This window comes from Pongo pygmaeus, chromosome 6 (assembly GCF_028885625.2).
Source record: "Pongo pygmaeus isolate AG05252 chromosome 6, NHGRI_mPonPyg2-v2.0_pri, whole genome shotgun sequence".
In the NCBI taxonomy this organism is placed as follows: Eukaryota; Metazoa; Chordata; class Mammalia; order Primates; family Hominidae; genus Pongo; species Pongo pygmaeus.
Window position 1 is genome coordinate 70,038,138 of NC_072379.2, and position 25,632 is coordinate 70,063,769.

A 25,632-nucleotide genomic window follows, 5' to 3' on the forward strand; every position below is an offset into this window, starting at 1 on the left:
ATATAACCATGGTATTATTAATAAGACCAACGTGCATGTATTTGGGGGTTAATTTCTCCTTTGCCATGAGGATAACTGAAATGTATTACTCATGAGATGAGAGAAACAGAACAGTTTTTTGTTTTTTTTTATTTGAGACGGAGTCTCGCTCTGTCGCCCAGGCTGGGGTGCAGTAGCGCAATCTTGGCTCACTGCAAGCTCCGCCTTCCGGGTTCATGCCATTCTCCTGCCTCAGTCTCCCGAGTAGCTGAGACTACAGGTGCCCACCACCACACCCGGCTAATTTTTTGTATTTTTAGTAGAGACGGAGTTTCACTGTGTTAGCCAGGATGGTCTTGATCTCCTGGCCTCGTGATCTGCCCACCTTGGCCTCCCAAAGTGCTGGGATTACAGGTGTGAGCAGAATAGTTTTTAGCAGATGACAAGAAATATAACCATTCAATATTGTGGATGGGAAGAGAAAAAACACCAAAATACCATCTGTGTAAGAAGTCATGTACAGGAAAGAAATAAAAGCTCTGACAATATAAGCCCAGATTTTTAAAAAGCCATTTATTTTAAAAAACTGGTTTGTCAAATCACATACATGAGCAGATACACAACTACCAAAGTGGCCTGTAATAGACACCAGTGGGGCGGTCACCACACAGTACCTGAAAAATACAGCTAAAAAAGGAGGAGTCTGTTGAGTATTTAATTTCAGATTCCTACTTGACTCCTTGTTGAATGGCTTTAAGTTAGCATATAGTGAGTGAGAGGTAGAGTCCCAAGTATAATAGCTGATGCCTCAGGGCTCCATTTAAAAACAAAACAAAAACAAAACCATTTCTCCCTCTGCACAAGGGAAGCCTATCCTATTTTTTTTTCCTTTGCGAAAACAGAAGCCAAGTTCCTCTTCTCAAATGGTTCAGCATTCCCAATCAAAAAGTGGTGTGTGGTAACCTAGGTATTGTGCTTGTTGAGCCATTTAATTTTCCTCACCTTCTGATTCGGATTCTAGGAGAGAAGAAAGAAGTTAGATATTTCCCCCCAGATTCCTCTAATTAAGGTCAAAAGTTACTACAGTCACCAACCCAGAACCCTGCCATTGCGCCAGCATACTTTTACCCTAGGCAACCATTATAAGGTAAAATAGTCACATGAGGGCAGATAGCAAACTCTTGGCTCTTTTCTGCTTTCAGGTAAATTTTGCCTGTCTAAAAATGCAACATGCATATATATACAAATACCTATAAATGAATACATTTTATATATATTAAATTTATACATATAAATTATATAAAAATTTGAATATATATAAAATTAAACAATATAACTTTTCTTCTTTGGATCACCTAAGATAAACTTTTTATTCTTTTTTTTTTTTTGAGACAGAGTCTCACTCTGTTGCCCAGGCTGGAGTGCAGTGGTGTGATCTCGGCTCACTGCAACCTCCGCCTCCCATGTTCATGCCATTCTCCTGCCTCAGCCTCCCGAGTAGCTGGGACTACAGGCGCCCACCACCATGCCCGCCTAATTTTTCATATTTTTAGTAGAAACAGGGTTTCCCTGTGTTAGCCAGGATGGTCTCGATCTCCTGACCTCGTGATCCACCGTGCCTGGCCTAAACTTTTTATTCTTAATTGAATTCACTTTATTTATTTATTTATTTATTTATTTATTGAGATGGAGTCTTGCTCTGTCATTCAGGCTGGCGTGCAGTGGCGCGATCTTGGCTCACTGCAACCTCTGCCTCCCGGTTCAAGTGATTCTCCTGCTTCAGCCTCCCGAGTACCTGGGACTACAGGCATGAGCCACCATACCTGGCTAATTTTTTTGTGTTTTTAATAGAGACAGGGTTTCACTATGTTGGCCAGGCTGCTCTCAAACTCCTGACCTCAGGTGATCCACCCACCTCTGCTTCCCAAAGTGCTGGGATTACAGGTGTGAGCCACCACGCCTGGCCTGAATTCACTCTTACTCATTATTATCCTTCCACTTTATATTTCCATTATTTAAAATTGCCAGTTAATTGGTAAAGGTGTCATAAAAATCTATAGAATTCCATAATGCGTGATTAAGCTAAATGTATTTTTCTCCTTTCACATCTACTGATCATTTCTTCCTTATTGTCCTCCATCAGAGTGGATAATTTAAGCATTTCATTTCTTTCTTTGTTTTTACATGTAGAGATTTTTATTGCCGTGATTTCAGAAAGGAAAGCTAAGATGCTGGCAAAATGTTTGATATGAAAGATAACTCTAGAATTTTAGTTTTAGAAAATCAAGTAAAATCTGTGGAAGAGGTAAATATTTTGACATATAATGAGACAGTGTTTAAAGGTCATCAAAGTTTGTAAACAGAATCATACCTTCTTCTGCATTTTGTAACCACTCAACAAATTTCTTCATCTGGTCAAGAAAAACACTTTTGCCTTTAGCAACATGTGCTTCCTTATACCATTTCAGTATTGCTTCTTCGCTCAGAACATCAGCTGCAATTTTAAATCAAAGATTTCAAAGTTACTATACAAATGTCATGTTTCAAAACAACTTCATGTCTTACAGTTTAATAGAAAGCAATCATTTAAATATAAAGCATTCTGTTACTTATCAGAAGAGAGGAACCAAGTTGATTTTCATGTAGCACAGTACCATATTTTGATAGCTTACTAAAGGCTTAAGTAGTGATGATGATGATATACATCTTCTTAGGCATGATATAATGCAAGCCTATAGCTCACTACTAGGACTTGGAAATCTCTCACAGTGCTAATTTGCTGGTAGGAAATAGAATTATTTTGTAATTTTGCAAATGAATCAGCAATTCCAGCATTTTAGAACATTTTGTGTCCTGCCAAGTTCAACCATATCTTGATTAAAGAGCAACCTCAAATGACCAGTGTCTTTTAAGGGGATTGGGATCTTCTTTTTTTAGGAGAAAAATGGCAAAGGAAAAACATGTAGATAGTATGCAATAATGATGTTAGCAATTAGATACAGAGGAACTTCTGGGGTACGTTGTGGGAGTAATACACACCTAAACTGAAGTTCTACACTTTCTCCATCACTAAATCACAACTTATTTTCTCACAGTATATCCCAAATTACAAAAGTAATATTTTTCCTCTACTACATTAAGAGAAAATAGACATATTAGCTAATTTCCTACAGGTTTCTAAAAACAACAAAAAAAATGTTAACTATCTTTTGTCTAAAACTCTAAATTCCACAAATGTGCCTTGATATTCTCAACATAACATTAATTGAGAGTATTTAATGTTAAGAATAGGAAGGAGAATATAAAAATAAGTGTACATATTCTCCCAATGTTCTAATGGGTTGTTCTAACATTCTTCTAATGTTCCAATGTTCTAATGGGTTGTTGTTGTTTGGGAATCTGTAGTGGGAAACGAGACAGAAAACAGGTACAAAGCATTTATTATTGTCCCTGAGACGTGCTCAATTCATTACAAATACTGCTAAAGCCATACAATGTTAATAAATTACTCTAATGATATATTTTCAGTTAAAATATAATTTCAACTTATGAAAATGACAGAAACAATTTAATATTGTTTTCATTTAAAACATCACTGATATTTTCATAACAAAAACATTGGCTTTTTTTATTTTTAAAGAATTATTGGCTCTTGGAAAATGTTCTTGAATTAAATTGAAGAGGCTGAACTGACTAAAATGAACATGATTTATGAAAATAAAAGGTTTTTTAAAAAAACATGTTTATTATCATCACTAAAAACATTACATTTTGCAAAGGAAGCAAGAAGTCTGGATTTACTTATAGAGCCTGGATGTAAGAGCTACAATCAGGGGTCCTATAGACTTACTCTTAGCTTCTAGTTATTTTAGCTCTTTGTTTCCAGCTCTCCACTGAGATAAAACAAGTTTCTACTAGCCATCAGAGCCTAATTGTCATAGAGCTGAGGAGCAGGCAGTTGTGTCCCGAGGAAGTGACCTGTTATTGTGTAAGACTGCCTTGCAGAGACTTTTAAAGAACATTAACAGGGATTTTAAAAGACCCTTTTATATAACTTGTAAATTATCTTTAAGATGCTTATGATTAGATCAGTAATTATCAAACTGTTTGGATCATGTCTTCCTGCCTGTAGGATAATTTTGGGCATATACACCCAACATATGTATATTTTTGAGTTTCTAAATTATATTCATGCACTATTAAACTATCATTATTAATGTTCTACACAAACAATATAAAACTGTGACAAACATGGAAAGGAGAATTGTTTTTTTTCTCCACACCTTAATGAATTGAGGATGATACAAAGTACAGGTTGGAAAGCTGATGTAGACTGCAGTTTAGTGATACTATTTGTCTGAGCTTTCCTTTTGAAGGTTGAGAGCTCATCCCTGTGTTTTATTGCCCCACAGAGGCTGAAAGAGACCATGCAACTACTAAAATGCTTGTCATTGTCAGTGCTTGTGAAAAGCACACTAAATGATAGGTAAAACCTATCAAATGCATCGTTTATTGCAAATCTTGTGCCTTGATATTCTTAAGTTACCATTAATTGAGAATATTTAATGTTAAGAATAGGAAGGAGAATTTAAAATAAGTCTACATATTAACGGTCAATGTGGAGTTCTTAGAAGAACCCAGTGTAGTAATAACTACTTGCTGAAAGATCAAACTTCCAGTACCAGAGAATTATTAATTAAAAGCTACTGAAGTATCTACACAGAGCACCATATGAGGCAAAGCATGAACATCAAAGAGCTTAAGAAGAAATTAAACTTCTATTTAGTGAAAGGAAAGGTCTGAAAAGGAAGGAACTCCTTGAGGGACAAAGAATTCAGACAATTTTTTCCCTCACTAAGGATAAAGTAGGGAAAAGAGTTAATTAAAACTGAGAAACCATTTTTGGTGGGATATTCCATAAATGCCTATTAGGAATATAGAATAACAGTAAAAGACCGTAAGAAAGGAAGACATTGTATGATGGCACATGGAGACTGGAATATATGTTTTCCCCTTCTATCTGGCCAACTTCTTCATAATGTCTGGTGAGATACATGTACCTTGAGAGCCTTCACTTCTCCCCCTCCAAATTAGCTTTAACAAGTTAGGTGCCCTTCCTCTGTGGTCCTATCCCTTCTGACAACCTCTGTGTGAGGCTTATTTCAGCAATTGACTTGGTGAGTGTAATTCTTTGTTTTCTTCTACATCCTGGAAGTCAGGGACTATATTTTTGTTCATCTCATTTCCAGCATTTAATGAAAGACCTGCCCTATAGTATCCATTCAACACATGTATAAGGAATAAATTTGTTAACTTGATGAGAAAAAATAAATATTTCTCAATTTTTAGAGTTCTAATGTATTCACGAGGATCGAAGAGACAATACTGTAAAAGTGGCTTGAGAACTGCTACATTTTAGATCATGTTAGTTATTTAGAAACTTAGTCTAAAACTATGTCATTTGAAACTCTTGAAATTCAGAATTTTTTTTATTGGGAATGTCACATAGGGACACAAGTCAAAAATAATTTACCCTAAGAATGCTGGGAATACGTGCTGAGAAGGGCACTCACCCTTTTTTAGAACTAGAATAAAAAACTCCTTTTAGGAAAATTTGCATGCAGGATAGAATTTAACCTAAAAAATTTCTGCAAACAAGAAAACCCATGACAGAGACAGCAGTACTTGACAAGGTAGTTTTACAGATTTTAGACCATGCTGAGTCTATGGGACGTATCTTCAGGGAAAAAAGAAGAGAAAATTATTTTTAAAAGTCAATAATGTGATGCTTGAAAGTTAGCAATGGATTTACTGTTTCTTGCTGCCTTAGAAATATGCAAATCTAGATTTTAATACAGAGAGTCTTTGCAAAAGGACCCATCACCACTTTTTTCTTTGCTGACTAGTATTATTTAGTTTATTTGCTTTTATTCCACTGTTATTTATAGAAAAGATTTATAAATCTTTCAATAATGATATTCAATTAAGTAATTAGATTTGCCAAGGGGGACATGGCTAATCATATGCCCAAATTTCTGTTGTCATCAAGTTCTGGACATGTTGGGAAAGGGGAGGTGTGTGTGTGTCCATGTATATGTTTGTGTGTGCTGTGTGTGTAAGAGAGAGATAAAAATGAAAATTAAAATGGAGCAACGGTTTCCATTACATTTTAAAAACTTGTTTTAGAGCACTACGTTCCTTATGACAAACTAAAGGAATCCACAGAAACTTGGTAAAAGAAGCAGAGAAGACACTATTCCATATTTGTAAGATGTAGATATGTACATGAAATCAAACGTAAGTATAATCTTGAACATGTCACTGGAGTTCATAGCATCTGTTGCTTCTTGAGTGCTATACACTTTACACCAGTGGTCCTGGTACAACAGTCAGAGCATCACCTTGGAAACTTGTTAAAATGAAAATTCTCAGGCCCAACCCTGGCCCTACTGAATCAGAATCTCTGGGGGAGCTGTGTTTTATAACAAGCTCTCTGGGTAATTCTTAGGCATATTAAGAAAGGAGTGCTTTAACACTCACTGTTTATTAAGTCTCTCTCTAGGCATATAAAACACAGAATGAGAGCATCCAAATCTTTACAGAAACAAATCAAATACGTGTCTCCTGGTGCACAAGTGTTTGGTGGACAAAATAAGGTGAAAGTAAAAATCTGGCAAAAAAGAGACAACATGGTAAACAGTTAACACAGTAATGCTCTTAACAGTGGTATGGAACAATCATTCCTCAGGGATTGCATGTTCTCAAGAGAAAACATGGAATTATTTCACTTCAGAAAACAGACTATATATATCATTCTGTGGAAAATTACAAAATTACCTAGAAAATGGTATTTAAAATGTTAGTTCAGTGATGTATTTTAGGTTTACATTTTAAAAAAAGTTTCCCAATTTCATTTCCAAAAATAACTAAGGCAGAAATAAAATTGATGTTGACACTCACCCTTCCTGTGTTCCCTGGGGCCAGGTCATACTTGCCACAGACCTCACTAACTTTAGGTTATTTAAATGCTGATTACCTAGTTAATCAATGAGCCTAAGAGCTCATGCCTCTTCTTTTTACTTCCTAGTGCTACTTCTTGAGTTATTTTATAATTTCAGGTCATACTGACCCTTAGCATCTGGGGCTGATGAAGAAGAAAAAACGCAAAGCAGCCAGTTTTACTACCTGTCAGTAGTTGTTATAAGAAGTCTAAAGGAAAAGGAGGTTGGCATTAGTGGTTAAAATGAGAAATCTGAAGGATTTTAATAGTTCATGTGCCACCTAGATGCCATTTCCCATAACAATGGGTTTGCTGATTCTTTGTGATTTTCATTACAATAATAAGATAGGGTGCTCCTGAAGATGAGACTCCAACAACGATGACTCAGTTAAAAAAAAATTTGGTGAGAAACACTGGTTGGGTTATCTTTTAAATGACAAGAAAGCAAACTACGTTCAGGTAACTAACTAGTTTACAGTTTGGTTTTCTGTAGTGGAAAAAATTTACCACCTTCAAAACAAATGTGAAACCTGTCCCATAGGTCTCTCTGCCAGTTTTACAAATGGAGCCAGCTGTGGCCACAGAAGGTTGGGCCCCACTTCTCATTCTTGGCTGCTGGGTACCATCTATGAATTGGTAACATGGCTTGCAGGTTTGGTTCTGATGGGTGGATCACTTTGGGTATCATTGGGTGGGGCCTAGTTTTAGGACACTGCTATCTTATGACTAAATCCAAGAAGACCCAACTCAGATCTAGTTGGAGAAAATACCAATTACTGAACTTCAAGTGGCAATGGGTGGCCATCATATTTTCCTACTGACTATTACAATTGTTGCTGAATACCTTTGTGCTCTGAAAAAGTAAAATATCACCCAAACACTTGTGGACAAGATTCATTCATTTGAAGAATCTACGTGGCCAACAAAAATTCATTGTGAAATGTTATTAAGCATTTTTAAAAGAGCTATTATTTATCTAAAACCTTTGTTTTCCAAATTCCCAAGATATAATTCAAAATAGACAAATTTAGGAACACATCAAAGGGAAAATAAACATTTGGCTGGTATTATTTTAACTTTTCTGATATGATATTTATGAATATAATAACATAAAATAAACATGTTATAATGTTCAAAATGTATCATTTCTTAAGTGTTCCTTTTTCTCCCTCACAAAACTACATAAATGTAGGCCCAAAAAATAGCCTAGGACATTTTTGTATGCTGTAGGTATACAGATTGAGATCGGTTAAAACCTTTAGCATTCATTTTTTAGTGCCAGTTGTCATGGCAACCTAATCCTTATAAATACAATGAAAAGACAGTAAATGTGAAAACCTAAAAATAGCCATTCCCTTGGAAAATGGGAGAATGGCTGGGCCAAGTAACTAAAATACAAAGTAAAAAGGCTAATTACTTCAGTAATTTTAAAGTCAGATTTATTGTACCTAAAAGGGTCTGAACATAATATATATAGCATTTTGATAATCGTTATTAGAGCTAATCCTTACAATTCAAAAACAGGCTCAATTTTATATAATTACATTTTTTTTCCACCAACCCCAAGAAACAATTACCAGTTCATCTACCAATGAGAAGTACCCAGGGGCCTAAGCAGGGTTTCCAAGGCAACGCATATATGGCGTGTATGCCTCCTCTCTCTACATGGTATGGTTGCCTCAATAAAACTTTCACGAATTAGCATCTTGCTGACCCTCTCTAAACACAGCCCCATGACCTCCTCTGCCTCATTCCTTGCTCTGCCCCTCAAAGAGCTTCAGCAAAACACAGAAGCACAGCAGTGGCACATGGATGGATACCTTTATAAAAGAGAACCACGATCTTCTGAAAGGCTTTCATGAAATGGATGTTGTCGTAGCAGTATTCCTGAACCTTCTGGAGGAGGATCAGCTCTGACTGGCCTTGGGAGCTGAACACGGCCAGCAGGGGAGCATATTGCTAGAACAGAAGTGGAGAGTAAAAGCCGTCACTTGCGTGGGAGGTACAGGGCCGACACTGCTGGAACCATAACAATAACCTGGAGGGTTGCTTAGAAAAGATTGACTTTCAGGACTGATACCTTTTATCACCATATTGTGCCCAATGGGGTGAGGGGAACAGAACAGTAGGAACAAAGCAGTATGGTCGACCCGTGAGGGAACTGGGAAGAAGATTCACACTTTTTCAATGGCAGAGCCACAGTCCAATAATACAATGGATATTGTATAAGGATATGACCTCATTTTCAAAATATCCCTTAGACATAGCAGGCCAGCAATTATCTTTAATATAGGCAGATTCTCATATTTGGTCTCTTAGTGGGTACAGGGAAAGAATCTTGATGAGCTGCTGGGATAAAAAGCGTTCATTTAGAAATATCCTTGACTTTCTGACACTGATGCATAGCCATTGTTTTTCTGAGACTTACTCGATTCAATACTTATCTCTTCCAAAGGGCCTTCCCTGATCAAAGTAACACGGACAGTTTACTCTCTGCTATGTTCTCACGAACGCTGGGTGCAAACTTGAAAAAAATTAGGAAATATATGTTTAGTCTGAGTCTAGGGTAATTGTAGTTGGAACCCATTTGTCATACTCTCAATTAAGACAAATTTGGGCCTGGTGTGGTGGCTCACGCCTGCAATCCAACACTTTGGGAGGCCGAGGCAGGAGGATAGCTTGAATGCAGGAGTTCAAGACCAACCTGGGCAACACAGCGAGACTACATCTGTACCAAAAAATGAAGAAATTAGCCAGACGTGGTGGCACGCGCCTGTAGTCCTAGCTACCTGGGAGGCTGAGGAGGGAGGATGGCTTGAGCCCAGGAGTTCAAAGTTGCAGTGAGCCCAGATCGTGCCACTGCGCTCTAGCTGAGACAAAAGAGTGCGACTCTGTCTCAAAAAAAAAAAAAAAAAAAAAAAAAAAGCTGCAGTTTGCCCTTGGCTGGGTCAGTTCCTTGCTAAGGGCTGTTACCTTCAGGTGCTTCAGAGCCTGCTCTGCAACAAGTTCTTCCTTCTTGTTCCACTCAACAGCGTTCATTATACAGGTCCACAGAAGACCAATCACTGCTGTTTCTGGAAGATCATTCCTCTTCATTTCTTCCTTGACATAAAGCACCACCTACATTTCATGGAAATGGGGTCAGAAAGTAACAGGCAGATGGAGGGCTCCCATCTCCCCCCTAGCTGCCCAGTCAATCAAGGTTTTGGGGCAGCTAAGAAACAATCTGCTTGGCTTCTCCTTTCCTTGTCTGCATTCTCAGACTGGAAGAGGGAGAAAAACTATAATGATTTGTTCTCAAAGCAGATTTATTTTTAGTCCCAAAATTCATAGGCTTAGCTCTGGCCAGGAGCTGCTGGATAATGTGGAGTAAGAGAGGATTTTTTTTTCCTCATAGAGAAACCCCTTTGAGTCTAGTAGAGTAGGGATACTTGAGCCAGTTTGACTTTTTGGAGATTTAAAGAAGGCAACAGAGTTGTGAACTTTTATCTCCATCCCTAAACTTTAAAACCTCTTGATGGATACCATCTTGGGTTTGTACAGGTCCATTCTCCACAATTTATTCTTCAATGATTACTTTTGATGATCCTTATGCCCCATCTCAGTGAAAAGTTAATTTGTAAATAAATTGTAAGTGCAAAGGCAATTTTTAAATTTCATATACATCAATTCAGCAGTATTCAGCAACTTATTTTCCCCTTTGAATTATGTATAAATATGCAAATTTATACTCAACCCTGAGAGTATGGAATATAGGCTTGCCTAACTTAATGTATTTTATATCAAATTTATTTGAAAGGCTTTTTCCTTTTAAAATAAAATAATAAATAGAGGTTTGGGCCTCAGAAGTGACTGAAAGTCATCATATATCTCCAGCATACTACTTTGTGAGTAGTAGTAACACCTTTGTTTCCTCCCTTTTCTTTTTTACTGGAAACACATTGCTTTCTTTACTTCTGGCCTGGAGTGTAGAAATGCTAGCAGTGACTGGAGTAGCCTTCGAAAGCAGAAGGAGCTGGGCAGTCCCAGTCCCTGTGCTGGCTGGAGGAAGCCACATAAAAGTGTGACATCCTGGCATCTACAAGCATCACAAGGCTTTTTATGTTTGCTTCTTTTCCCCATGGAAAATCATGTACAAATTCTTGCTTGGAAAAATATGATTAAATATACTGCTATCCTTAATACCATGAGACTTAAGAATATTTGTCATTCCAACACCTCCACCTGCTGGATAGTATCAGTCCTACATTCTCCAGGCTTCAACCATGCGAGCTGCCATGCAGGGCTTGGAGCATGGAAGGAGGTGTGGGTCAGGCATTTTAGAGCACGTGGAAAAAAAGAAAGGACTCTTTATATTAATTTTTAGATTGTTGCATGAAAGATTTTAAAACTTCAAATAGAAAGCTTTCTCCAGATACACTAAAAATAAAAAAAGATATAGTCATAGCTTTGTGAACTATAGCATGTATATATAAACTATGTATATGTATATTATAAAAAATATAGCTTTTACATTATAGGGAAACGCAGCTCTTCCAAGTGTGAGTGGGATTAAACAAGTCACTGATCCAACTAGTCTTTTCCCCTGACAGGAATTCAAACTTTTTTCAAATAAAAAGCCTACATATTCATACAGAGTGATGAACAAAAAATCCAGTGTTAATTCTAAACACTAGACAAATGCTTAATCAGGTTAGATAATCTGCAACAAAATTTAAAAACTACCATATAATGGGCTATACTGATAGTGGATGGTCAAATCTCTTTGACAGATGAAATATTTTGAAAATCATAGCAGCCTGGTAAAATAAGTCATTTGTGTGGAAATCACTATTACTTTCTGGACCATCCTAGAGTGTTAACAAAAATGGAGGATTCTAAATCAATACTTTGAAGCTGAGTTAATTTAAATGGTAGAAATAAGTGGATAAAGTTTACAGCAATAAGCATAGGGCAGACTTTTTAGAGAAAGCCTTTGCTACACAGCCCATGTAACTCCTCTCATTCATGTATATTGAGGTGATGTCTGCCCATGGTCTCCCACCTCCTTGATTGGGCATTCCTGAGAAAGACGCTCCTGGAGCTCCTTCTGCAGTTCCTTCCTGGTGCCCAGGGACTGCTGGACTCGGAGGAAGTCGGAAAGCTCCTTAAGACCTGCATCAGTGAAGTATTTAGCAAAATGATCCACACTCTGTCTGTTAACTGGAAAGAGTTCCTGAAAAAAGGGAAAAAAGACTGCTATACAACAAGCCATTCAAATTTCAGCAAGCATAAAGGACAAAAGTCTTCATTTCACTTAGAATATCTCACATTTGGAAGAAAAGAATAAAGACTGTTTTACAAAACAACAAATCGCTGGTATACTTATTGAGCTAAACATCTTCTGAAATCAGGCAGTTTCACAAAGAAAAAGAAAAAAAGGGTAAACAATTGAGATAGACTTGGACCCTACTGTGGCAATACTGAGAGATGAGGCTTTTAAAGAGTTACTGGATTATAAGGGCTCTGCCCTCATGAATGGATTAATCCATTCATGGATTAGTGGGTTATGTCGGGAGGGGACCTGGTGGCTTTAAAAAAGAGAAGGGGAGACCTGAGCTAGCACACTCAGCCCCCTCGCCATGTGATACTCTGAGCCTTCCTGGGACACTGCAGAGTCCCCGCCAGCAAGAAGGCCCTCACCAGATGCAGCCCCTTGACAAGGGACTTAGCCTCCATAACTGTTAAGAAATAAGTTCCTTTTCTGTGTAAATAACCCAGTTTCAGGTATTCTGTTATAAGTAATAGAAAAGGTCTAAGACACCCACCCTACCAACTCTAGTTTATTATATAATTCTGATGGAAATTTTCAAAAAGAGCAATATACCATAGCTGCTCTCATATTTTCACCTCATTTCCATTTTACCCTACACAGTTTGGCAGAATCTCAGTAACACTTAGTCATGATCTAATCCTGGGTGAGTTCAACACCCATCTATGAAATTAAGATGATTTTCAAAGTTCTCACATTTTTCAGACTGCTGCAGGGTCTAAAAAATATATCCAAGCTTTTTTATTGGTTAGACTTGCATATATATGGCCAATGGCTATGTGGTTCCAGGAAGAGCCTCAGTAGATCCGCAATGGGTTTGCCACCACCTATAGGAACACAGCTGGAGGGCTCCTATGTCAGGATTCAAATTTCAATGTTCTATCATCCTATTAATTTCCCCTGTTGAGTCATATGTTTCAAAAATGTCAGAAGAGAGCTGGTGGGAGCAGCTATCAAACACGCATTCATAATAAAGCAAACATTTTATACCACACTGAAACTGCGTCACTGATATTTCCTCTACTGCTCCACATCTTCCAAATCTGCAGGGAAGGGAACTAATGTATTTTTATTGAGTTTCTTCTATGACTCAAAATGTACTGGCACTTTCCTCATAATAACTGTGTAAAGCAGACATTTTTCTAGATGATAAACTAAGTTTCAACAAGGTTAAGCAGCTTGACCCAATTTATGCCGCCCAAAATATTTAAGAGCAGAGCTGTGTGACCCCAAGTCAATACTTATTCCATTACTCTGTGCTAACATTCAATATTCTATTTAGGAAGAGTGTGACTGCAAAGTTTGATTTAAAGTTATGTTCAGAGCAATATGCCATTAAACATAACACTCGTAGTTCACTTATGAACTACATTCCAAATTCTTATGAGTAGTATATAATACATTGAAAATCACTATTCAGATTAAGTTGAGGGGAAGCCCGTCTAAATCATACCATGTCATTTTTTGACTTGGAACATGGTTTCTATTTTTTTAGAGAAACCATATCCTGGTACAAATCTCTATCATCTCATCCCTAGATTAAGGTCTCTCTGCTTTGGCTCTTGCTCTTGAGTCTATTCCCAAAGTGACAGCAAGAGTGATCTTGTTGAGACTCAAAATCATATTACACACCATTCTGCAGAGAATTTCCAAAAGTTTTCTATCTCATTTGGAATACAAGCCAAAGCCCTAGACAATATGGGCCTTGCTACTTCTCTGAGCTTATCTACACTTTTGCTCTTACCTGCTCTCTCCCTGCGGTCCCCAACATCCCATGCCCCAAGGCCTTCCCATTTCCCATTCCCCTTGCCTGGAATGCTCTATGTGGAGATATTTAAACAGTTCACTCCACACCTCCCTCAAGTCTTTACACAGATGTCATCTTATCACAGAGGGCTTTCCACCACTGAAAATTACAGCCCACACTTGGAAGCTCTTTAACTCTTTCCTACTTAATTTTGTTTTGTTTTGTTTTGAGACGGAGTCTTGCTCTGTCATCCAGGCCGGAGTGAAGTGGCGTGATCTTAGCTCACTGCAACCTCCACCTCCTGGGTTCAAGCAATTCTCCTGCCTCAGCCTCCCGAGTAACTGAGATTACAGGTGTGAACCATCATGCCCGGCTAATTTTTTGTATTTTTGGTAGAGACAAGGTTTCACCATGTTGGTCAGGCTGGTCTTGAACTCCTGATCTCAAGTGATCCACCTGTCTCAGCCTCCTAAGGTGCTGGGATTACAGGTGTGAGCCACCACACCCGGCCCCTGCTTAATTTTTACCTTTATTATAATACATATTTTACGGGTTTTAGTTTATGGCCCACTCTCCTGAAATAGAATATAAGCTTCATGAAGGAAAGGGTCTGTTGGTTTGGTTCCTTTCAATCTCCCCATCTCTTGGAAGTTTCTGGCATATAATATAATCAATACATACTTATTGAATAAATAAAGGAAGAGATCAATATCTTTCATTTCTTAATCACCATTCTCTTTGTCAGTAATAAGGGTTGGCTTCTCCCATCCCCTCACCTCTCTGAGTTGCTAAAATTGTTCTTTCTTCTGTATTATAATAGTGGGTGATAGCTGAAGTCTGGTAATATACACATTTTCCTAAAATGTAGTAGTTCAGAGTTAAAGAGAATTTTGTTGTATATGTTCATGAAACAAAATTTCCTCCTAAAGAGTGGAACTGACTCACTAGTTCCTCATTCTCTTGTTGATTCAACAAATATCAGGCAGGCATAGTGCATAGGCAACTACCCTGTTCTCACCCAGTTTATATGTTTCTCGCAGAAACCACCACGTATGTTCCATATGTATACACAAACACACACATATATACACACGCACACACACAGAACCTAGTAAAAACAGCTAAATGACATGTGTTTCCAAAAAGAAAATGAATTTTGTAAATGAAGCCATCTGATTAAGCTAACCGGGCTACAGTTGTGAATATCTTTAAGAAAATTACTGCTTTAAGAACTAACCGGATAGATTGTATCTTTGTTTCCAATCATCCACCTCCTCTTCTTCAAAAGAGTATTAAGAGAACCCCCTCCTTGCTATGTCTATCTGCAGAGGTGGAGAAGCAGCCTATTAGTGGACTGGATTTTCCCAATCTATTGCCAGGCATGGCAGCGTCCATAGGTGAGTTTTTAAGGTACTTGAGAGGTTCAGTTCAGTCTCTGTGTTCTGCTACTCTGCCATGAATACAGAGTGGCCCAGATGGGAGCTGCTCCCTCAGCCTGTGCCCGAATGAAAAGGCATGTGGAACTAAGCCAGGCTTAGCCAAGATAGAGCTAATCTATAGACAACCCACAGCCTCATGGACAAGAAATATGTTCCCCTCATATGAACCTCCACCTTCCTCAGCAACCTATTCACTTATCTTCTGTGACTTTTGCTTCTGTTTACAGGGATTTGCCCTAAGGCCACTAGAAAGTAGGTTTCACGAGGGCAGGCAACTTTTCTATCCTGTTCTCTACTGGCTCTGCAGCTTGTGGTACCATGCCCAGCACAGGGTAGTAGACATTCAGGAAACATATGAGGAATGAAAATGATTATGAACTAGAATCTAGCCTTCTGTACCTTTTTTACCATAATCTAAAAACTTTAAACGCACAAATCTATTTAAGGTAAACTTCAAGAAACAAAGTATTCTTAAGTGATATAAATTGCAAGTATTTACATTTAAAATTACTTTCATGTGTTCTTGAGGAAAAGGGATAGTCTTAGAATTATGTCATGGGATTGGGCCCTTGCACACTGAAACATGTTGGAAGAGAATGACAGACAAGAGGTCAGGTGAAGAGAAGATGGCAGGGGTGTGTCTTATTTTTACACTTTATCCTAGAACTGTAAAAGCAATTCCACCTGGAGAAATCTTGGCATTTCACAGCTGCTGCATCAAGAAGAAAGAAATTGTAGGGTGCAGATAGAAATTATAAGAACAAAATATTTTTCTGGATTTTCTTAGAAAAACACAAAGATGGAGAAATAAAAACATAATCAAGCAATTGTGACACAGTTAACTTGTTTACTTTCTGCAACAGCTTAAGTATTTCCAGAGAAGTCTTGTTTAAACTTTTATTTTGTTAGCAAACTATTTAACACACATTTGAGATTAGCACAGTCTGACTGCTACTCAAGAAAGACATCACAAGTATTTGATTAAGTGAGATTGATGAAATTTTTATCATATTAAAACCTTAAAATGTCTAGAAAGTTATGATTATAGGCTGAGTGTGGTGGCTCATGCCTATAATCCCAGCACTTTGGGAGGCTGAGGTGGGCGGATCACTTGAGGTCAGGAGTTCGAGACTAACCTGGCCAACATGGTGAAATCCTGTCTCTATTTAAAAAATCCAAAAATTAGCTGGGTGTGGTGGAGAGCGCCTGTAATCCCACCTACTAGGGAGGCTGAGGCAGGAGAATTGTTTGAAACCAGGAGGCAGAGGTTGCAGTGAGCGAGATTGGGCCATTGCACTCCAGCCTGGGTGACAGAGCCAGACTCTGTCTCAAAAAAAAAAAAAAAAAAAAAAGTTATGGCTATAAAACAAAGTCTTAATTCTGATGAAATGTTAATACTATGTCAACAAACAAATTTGTAAGTCTATATTCTTCACAATTCTTTAATTTTATTGTGCCATTTGTTGACAAAATAAAGATTAAAATGAAATTAGTTTCTACTACCAATTACACAGAAATAAAAGGAACAGTGCTCCAAGTCAACACAGATCCAGGGATCTTACTCATATACTACATTGCAGGCATTGCTTAAGCTCCAAGAAAGGCATCATACATACAACCCTTTAACCAGAAAACACTTACAAGCAGCCTCTTGTCTAAGTTGGCTTTTCTCAAAGACGAGGTAACAGAGTTGGCATCTTTTTCTGCCATCCATGCTTTGAAAAGCTTGACAGCAAATGAGGCCGCAATGCCTGTTCAAAAACAAGAGAATTTCATTCCTTTTACGAGCAAAACCAATTGTGATGGTGTGCAAAGCAACCAGGTTTCCTGAAATGGGTAAATAACTAAAAGACTAATTTTGGTACAAATGAACAGTCAATAGACCTCTAGGCAAATTCTCCTCTTCTCATTACTCAAAATAGAACATTTTCAGGAAAAGGAAAATAAAATATTTTTCAAATTTGGACTCCTTGAATCCAACCTGGTCTAACTGCAAGTTTATTTTATTTTACCTTGGTCAAAAACATATTTAACACCCAGTATCTTTGGTGTTATTGCCTTTATTTCACCCTCTGGTTCATATGTATTTCACGTTTATAACAGTGATCCTGAGGCAAAAGAAAGTAAATTAGGAGACACAAAACTGTAATGTCACCTTTATCAAGTAATTTGCTAATAAAGGATGCCAGTACAAGAACACTGATAGTGATAGATACAATAAGTATTGCTACGAATAGATGAACACATATCATTTACCTTAGTTTCACTTTTTATAAAAAGCATTTTATTTATTTATTTTTATTTTTATTTTTTGGGGGATGGAGTCTCACTCTGTCGCCCAGGCTGGAGTGAAGTAGCAAGATCTCGGCTCACTGCAACCTTCACCTCCTGGGTTCAAGTGATTCTCGTGCCTCAGCCTCCCAAGTAGCTGGGATTACAGGCATGCACCACCACACCCAGCTGATTTTTGTATTTTTAGTAGAGACAGGGTTTCGCCATGTTGGGCAGGCTAGTCCTGAACGCTTGACCTCAGGTGATCCACCTGCCTTGGCCTCCCAAATTGCTGGGATTACAGGCATGAGCCATTGCGCCCAGCCATAAAAAGCATTTTAAAATATTCTTGAGTTATGCTATAAAAATATCAAGGCTGTTTCAAGTTAAACTCTTCTGGATTTAAAAAAAAAACATCATTAAGCTAGTTATGTTAAATCAGGAAACCATTTAATCACATGTCCACATTTACATTACCACTTATTTCCAAACAGAAATAATCAGATAACAAGAAGACAGTTCTATGAACGCTTCAAATTTCTAAATTTATGTTGCGGTTATTTAATGAAGAGTTAAGATGTAATTGAAACATTTAACTGATTTTTCTAAACTGAAGGTTCTACTATTGTTATGAGCTAATGATAATGTGGCCTAAGCAGCCTCTATTCTCTTTACCTCCTTCCTAAAAGAGGTCCCCTTTTATCCAGTCCAGGTGACTACTGATTAGTCTAAGTCCTGGTACCACCTCTTTCTGATGATTAATTTAGTGACCTCGCTTAAGCTCATCTGCCCAAGGCACGCCCCTGTAAATTGCTACTGGACCTGCACTGGTCACGCAGCCTGTATCAGCCAATCAGCTGAAGGAAAGATAAATTATCCTCTGTTCAGGAGAAGTGTTCTTCCACTGAATGTGAACCAGGAAGAATATGCCATAACTGTGTCAGCAGACATCTTATAACAACTAGAGGGGGCACCATCCTTGGGATGAAGTTAATGCTATGAATGATAACAGGAGAAAAATACTTAAGTCCTGAATGATACTGCTGTTCAGCCTGAGGTCAGTCCTAATTTTCTATTTATTGTTACATAAGAAATCCATGTCCTTATATACCAATTTGACCCAGGTCTTCCAGCAACTGGAAAGTAAAAGCATTTAATTGGTCTATCATTCATATAGACACCAACTAAACCTGATTTTCTTCCCTTGAATAAGCAAAGAAACTAAGTTAAAAAAAAAAAAAAAAAACGGCTATAACAACAAAACATGCATTACACCTTAACTGAAAGTTGATGTTAAACAACTTAAGATGAATTTTTAGCATTATCATTAGCTCATAAAACCAATATAAAATTTAATATAAATTAAAACTAGGCTGTAATCTGTATTGTAAGTAAAGAAAAACTATGCTTGAAACTAGGAGCCTAAAACTGAGATTTAACTTTCTTTATAGTTACTCCTCTGAGTAGGATAATCCCATCTCCCTTGGTCATTTATTGGATGAGTTGGGGGAAATGATTAATTTCTTAACCATTTTCTTTATTTCTTTTTTTATTTTAGATAGTCTTTCTCTGCTGCCCAGGCTGTAGTAAGATGATGTGATTATAGCTCACCGTAGCCTCAAACTCCTGGGCTCAAGCAATCCTCTTGCCTTAGTCTCCTGAGCAGCTGGGATTGCATGGGTGTGCGAACAGACCTGGCTAGTTTTTAAATTTTTTTTTGTAGAGAAGAGAGTCTTGCTTTGTTTCCCAGACTGGTCTCAAACTCCTGGCCTCAAGCAATTTTCTTACCTCAGCTTCCCAAAGTGTTAGGATTACAGGCATGAGTTACCATACCCAGTCATTTTCTTAATCCTTTTCCAATTAGGAAGCAAGGGTTTAAACCTCTAGTTTGTAAAAGATGGCAGAGTTTAAGGAAAAGCCATATAACAGAGGTACTATGCTACTTCCGTAGCAAAGTTATTTTTCTCCTCACCACCCCCCAAACATTTTACTATAATAATTTCCAGACATACAGAAAAGTTTAACAAATTGAACAATGAACACTCACATGCCCACTATCTAGTTTCTATAACTAATATTTTGCCGTCTTTGCTTTATCACATATCCATCCACCTAATAATGTAATTTTTGGATATACTACAAAGGAAGTTACAGACATCACTTAGGTTTTTAAAAAAACTAGAAAGGCAATTATTTTCTGTTATGTTGGCTAGAATAATTTAAAATAATTAATGATTAACATTTATATTCTATGTTGATTTTCTGTGTGCAAAATGGCTAATAGCAAAAATAAGATGTGTGTTGTATTGTGAATTTTCTCCAGGGAAATACTTTAAAATGTCATAATACTAATAACATCCAACAATTACAGAGTCTGAATTGTCATAAACCTGAGTGATTTTAAGCTAAAAACTAGAGAGAGTCTCTGAATAAGACCAATTGACTCTCAATTTACTATTCTTTTCTTAGCTACAAGAAAACTATAACTCCTTTCTTTCACTACAGGCATGAATGAGGCTAGGACTTCATATACGTAGGAGGAAAACTTTAAGTTCTCAGAAGAAACAGATGTTCTCACAAAAGCTCTTTTAATTTATTTTTAAGGAAAAATAACTGTTTTGTGTTGCATTGTAATTTGACTATCATTATCCTCCTACAAGTAAACAGCCCACTTTTATTTTATTCTATAACCAAATCATGGTATGCATGCCTATCCAACTCTTAATGCCTTAAAATTAAAACAAGACTCCTTCTAATGCAGCAGACTTAAAACTGTTTTCTAAAACTGAGACAATGAATATCTTAAAATGTGCAATCAAAATGAATATCTGAGCATCAGTTTCTCTAGACCTTGAGAGGGGAACAGTTTTTGTTCTTATAATAGGGGTGAGAGTTAAAGGTTGCCATTTTGTGTCGAAGGGCAAAAAGATTACCAGATCGATTTCGGGGTATTTGACCTAGGCATCAAGTCTTCCACGAGATTTTAATTTGCTATTAGTCTTTCTTACTATGTCTTTGTACAGGTGTGCATATTTTTTCCTTCAAACTTCCTACAGTTAACATGTCCACTCCTTCTATTATTTGAAAGGCAATATAGACCCATACACAGATATTCTTTTATATGAAGAACGAGTAATAGAGGACACCAAAAAGAGCCACTGGCATTTTTCTAACTATCTGTGGCTTTATTTTTCTTTTGTTGTCTGACAGGCGAGAAAACAGGAGCCTCGTTACCTTCTTTGACTAAGCTGTCGGTGAAGAGACTGGTGAGGATGGTGGCGGGCAGGGTGCCATTGCCCAGCAGAATCCCTGACAGCATCGCCAACTTTGTCTGCTCTGTTTCGGAAAAGGCTTTAAGGAAGAGGAGAAGCTGTGGGTCAAAAAAAAAAAAAAAAAAAAGAAAAAGAAAAAGAAAAAAAAAGGAACCATGTCTATGAAGCAAAGGACTGAAGTGGGAAGATAAACTGTGAACATCCATGGCTACGTGGCACACACACAGAAGGTCATATGCAAAGCATAGTAATTCATTTCATGATAAACTGGATGCTGTGGAAAGTGACTTAAGCAGGCAGAGTTCCTTTCTTCTCAGTTAATTTACTCACAGCTGTAGATAACATTCACGGAAAGGAAAAGAGATATTTGGATGATATATAAACAGATGGATTTATGTTTGACAATGTGCATGCAAAAGAGTTAAGTATACATGATGGACATGTTTTCTGAAATGTATTGTTTTTCAAGTTTTTCTACTTCTTTGGGTGACTACCTCTTCCCCTGCTGCATGTACCCATTTTCTCTGAATAGAATTTTTACGGCAAAAACATAGAAACAAAAAAAAAGCCCCATAAAAACAAAAAAACCAGGAAAGAGTCGAAGTTAAGCTTTTGACATTTACTACATACTTTTCTGAGCTCACAGAATACAACAGTCTTCAAAACAAGACTGTTGAGGGAGAAAGGGGTTTTCTAGGTTCTTGATGTTTTTCTGGTAAACTTTTAGATTCTCTTGCCCCAGAGGCAGGGAACTGAAAAAGTAGCAACCCTAGAAAATTTGAATGTAAGCTCAAAGCAAACAAAACGAAAAACCCACTTCCTGTATTAAATTCTAAGAGTAGTCAGCCCTGTGGGATGCCCTTCTCTCTCCTGACTCTCCTCTGCTTGGTGCTTTGACTACATTCTACTGTTACTTTCTCCATTTCAGCAGTTATTAGGCTTGCCATGGAAATTCCTCAGGGGCCACTATCACTACAGGGGCCTTGCTGATTTTCCATTATTTTGCGCCAATGCAAAATTCACTGGCATTGATAGAGACTTAAGTGTCTCCATCCTGATGACATGATTATTCCACTAACTGTGTAGGGGATAAGAAAATCTTAACTTACTATTCCCCAAGAATTGAAGGATTATTATATTATATTTACATTATGTGAAAGTGGCAGAACTGGAACCAAACCAGTCCATTTGCCTCTCAATTTATACCTATTAAATTCTCAACAAATTAAAAAGAACTTAACATCTAAGTAAGTGCCAGGGAGTGAGGGAATGAGGGATTGAAAGGCTTAAGTTCCAAGGAGCATCAGAAATGGGGAAGAATGAAGGAACTAACATAAATATAGACGGTTCATGTCAATTTGTCCTTTTCCTCCATTATAAAAATAAATAACATTTAAATGAGAATAAAAAATAGCCTCTAAAAATTTTAACACCACTTCTTTAAGCCCACGCATATAACCATATTCATTTAAAATATACTTAATCACATAGAAATGGTACAAAAATTAGATCATAAAAATAATAAACACATTGCTCAATTATATTAATCAACATTAAAACATAATTACATGTATACACACATTGTTTTTTACTGCATTATATACTAATGATAGCTAAAACTTGTTAAGTGGACCAGACACTCTTCTGATCACTTTATGTGTATTAATACCTACAACAGGCTCCACCTCCAATTACAGAAAAGAACACTAAGGTACAAAGATATTAAGTCATTTGCCCCAGGTCAAACTACTACCAAATGGTTGCTTTGCACCTCGCATTTCCACTTAATTTGTCATGGGCATTTTCCCTTATTAATACGTGTAGTTATGCCTATGTGTATAAAAGACTGCATAGTATTCCACTGTATAGATAGACTGTAATTTAATTAACCAGTCTTCATCTCCCACCAATGAACATTTAGGCTATTTTTCGATACTGTGGTGACATCTTTATACATATAGCTTTATATATCCATGCTAATGGATTCTTATAAATTCATGACGGCTGGGTCATGGGTTATGTAAGAAACATTTCTTTTAATGACTATTGCCAAATTGCTCTTCAATATTATACACGGAACCACTGAACTGGGCAGGGTCGGGGGCGGTTAGGTGGGCAGGAGTGGGGAGAGTAAGTAAGTAGAGAAGAAGTAAGTATAGGTTACGGTTACTTTTTTCACTTGGTTTTTTACTTTAGATAGTTATCTAAAATTGGAAACAATGACAAAGTAACGAACAAATCTGAAACAAGTAAAGGTAGTGGGTGCTATATATAAACACAGGAGTTACAAATTGGAAGAGGGAACATGCAATTACTCCAAAGAGGACATCTTTAAGGAGATGCTACTGTTGATTTGACTAGAGACCAATTACTACACTGAGCCCCTTATATGTTATTTCATATATTCCCACAACCATAAGGTATATCCTCTTACTACAGCTATTTCACTGATGAGAAAGAGTACTGAGATTTACACCCATACACTCCATCTCCAAAGAGGTGCTTTTATTCCCTTTGTTAAACTGCATACAATTAAAGAATTCTGCTGAACATTAGCTGCTGTGCTATGTTCTTTCATAGGCTTTAACTACTTAAATCACTTTATCTTGATTCTAGTTTTCATTCTAACCTCTGCAAGGTCAGAGATTATAGCCCGTAAAACTATTCTTACTGAACAAAGCACACTGTCTTACATTAAATATTAATGGAAAAAGTCCAGAATAATCACCTACTTCTTCCTATAGCTATTAGCTAATGATCCTTCATACTTATTTATTTACCAAATATTTATTAAAAACTCACTATGTGTTTCACACACATATTATTATGTATATGGCACTTTTGGAATATCATTGTACATGTAAAATTTTATTTTATTTTATTTTATTTTTTTGAGACAGAGTCTTGCTCTGTCGCCCAGGCTGGAGTGCAGTGGAGCGATCTCAGTTTACTGAAGCCTCTGCCGCCCAGGTTCAAGCAATTCTCCTGCCTCAGCCTCCCAATTAGCTGGGATTACAGGTGCGTGCCACCACGCCCGGGTAATTTTTGTGTTTTTAGTAGAGACGGGGTTTCAGCATCTTGGCCAGGCTGGTCTTAAACTCCTGACCTTGTGATCTACCCGTCTTGGCCTCCCAAAGTGCTGGGATTACAGGCATGAGCCACCATGCCTGGCCACTTATAAAATTTTTATCCACCTCCATTTCATTACTATAAAACAGATAGGCATTTGAATTTTTACCTTTTTCATTTCATCTTCAAACGCCTTCTCCAAATACTTATATCTCCTGATGAGTTTATTGAAGACCTAAAAAAAAACAACCATTAAAGACACAGAAAGAGGTATAGAAACGCACTATAATGACACCATAGATCTATAATAATAAAAGTGTATAGTTAAACAGGCTCACACTGTAATATAAGAACTATAAGCATTTCAAAGATGCTATCATGACCTAGGGGAACAAATATGATCAAAATGTACATGTAAGATAAAACAAATTCATTCAAGAATATAGCAGGTAGAAAAACAAATTCGACGAAAATAAAATAAATGTGATTTTTAAACTGTGAGATGCGGAGACTGAAAATCACGGAAATGAAGGTGTTAAAGATATAACCACTTAGATAATGATGTGATGGGGAGGAGAGCAAAGTGCAGGACAGATTCTACTCTAGGTAGACAGCAAACACGTTTCTAGTAGATGAGCAAAAAATGTTATAATTTACTGGCAATAAAGGATGATTGGCCCCTACAGTCCTGTTAGAACTCTGAAGCAAAGTTTGCAACTGTACTAGTAAGATTCTAGACAGTTTTCTAAGTGGAATGATGTTTTTATTTAAATGGGGATTTTGTAAATATTGGTTATTTTAATAACTGTGGAAATGATTTCTTAATCTAGTTCCTTTTTCTCCTACACACAGGCTATACTCCTACTTACAACTCTTGGTGTATTTGTTTCCTAATGTAATCAAGATGGAGTCCAAGAGTAAAAAATATGGTTGCTCTTTATGGAGAAAGAATGACCCAGGCAGGGAATTAACACACAATAAGAAAAAGAAATAAATCGCATTAAAATCCCATAAATTTTATTTCCAACTTACACTAATACTTACATATTCCTTAACATGTATACAAGAAAAACGAATTCTCCTGATCCAAGAATAAATATTTAAATTCCCACGAGAGGTTAAAAAAAAAAAGCATTATATGCTTGTAGTTCTTTGTGTTTTGTTTTGAGATGGAGTCTCACTCTGTCACCAAGGTTGAGCAGTGGCACGATCTCGGCTCACTGCAACCTCCGCCTTCCGGGTTCAAGTGATTCTCCTGCCTCAGCCTCCCAAGTAGCTGGGATTACAGGCGCCCACCACCATGCCCAGCTAATTTTTGTTATTTTTTAGTAGAGATGGGGTTTCACCATGTTGGCCAGGCTGGTCACAAACTCCTGACCTCAAGTGATCCGCCTGCCATGGCCTCCCAAAGTGCTGGGATTATAGGCTTGAGCCACACTGCTAGGCCTATTTTTGTAGTTTTAAGGCCCATTATTTTCATAAGTTTAAAGGCTTTCTAAGATTCCTATTTAAAAACTGGGTGGGCTGCAGAGCTTCTATAGAGT

The 25,632-nt window shown here is 37.3% G+C and overlaps 1 protein-coding gene across 2 annotated transcripts in view; it reads right to left on the reverse strand.

Moving 5' to 3' along the window:
- Positions 1–537: 537 nt before the first annotated feature.
- Positions 538–25,632, reverse strand: part of BZW2 (basic leucine zipper and W2 domains 2) — a 60,462-nt gene continuing 35,367 nt past the window's right edge. Inside the window, exons 5-12 of one of the 2 annotated variants that reach the window (XM_054495629.2) lie at positions 24,258–24,323; positions 20,982–21,117; positions 17,118–17,227; positions 12,024–12,194; positions 9,953–10,099; positions 8,800–8,938; positions 2,351–2,473; positions 538–996 (exon numbers count right to left, since the gene is read on the reverse strand). In XM_054495629.2, coding sequence (XP_054351604.1) covers positions 968–996; positions 2,351–2,473; positions 8,800–8,938; positions 9,953–10,099; positions 12,024–12,194; positions 17,118–17,227; positions 20,982–21,117; positions 24,258–24,323 — 921 coding nt within the window. In that variant the 3' untranslated portion in view covers positions 538–967. The remainder of the gene's footprint in view (positions 997–2,350; positions 2,474–8,799; positions 8,939–9,952; positions 10,100–12,023; positions 12,195–17,117; positions 17,228–20,981; positions 21,118–24,257; positions 24,324–25,632) is intronic. The other variant, XM_063667499.1, reaches the window with a different exon arrangement.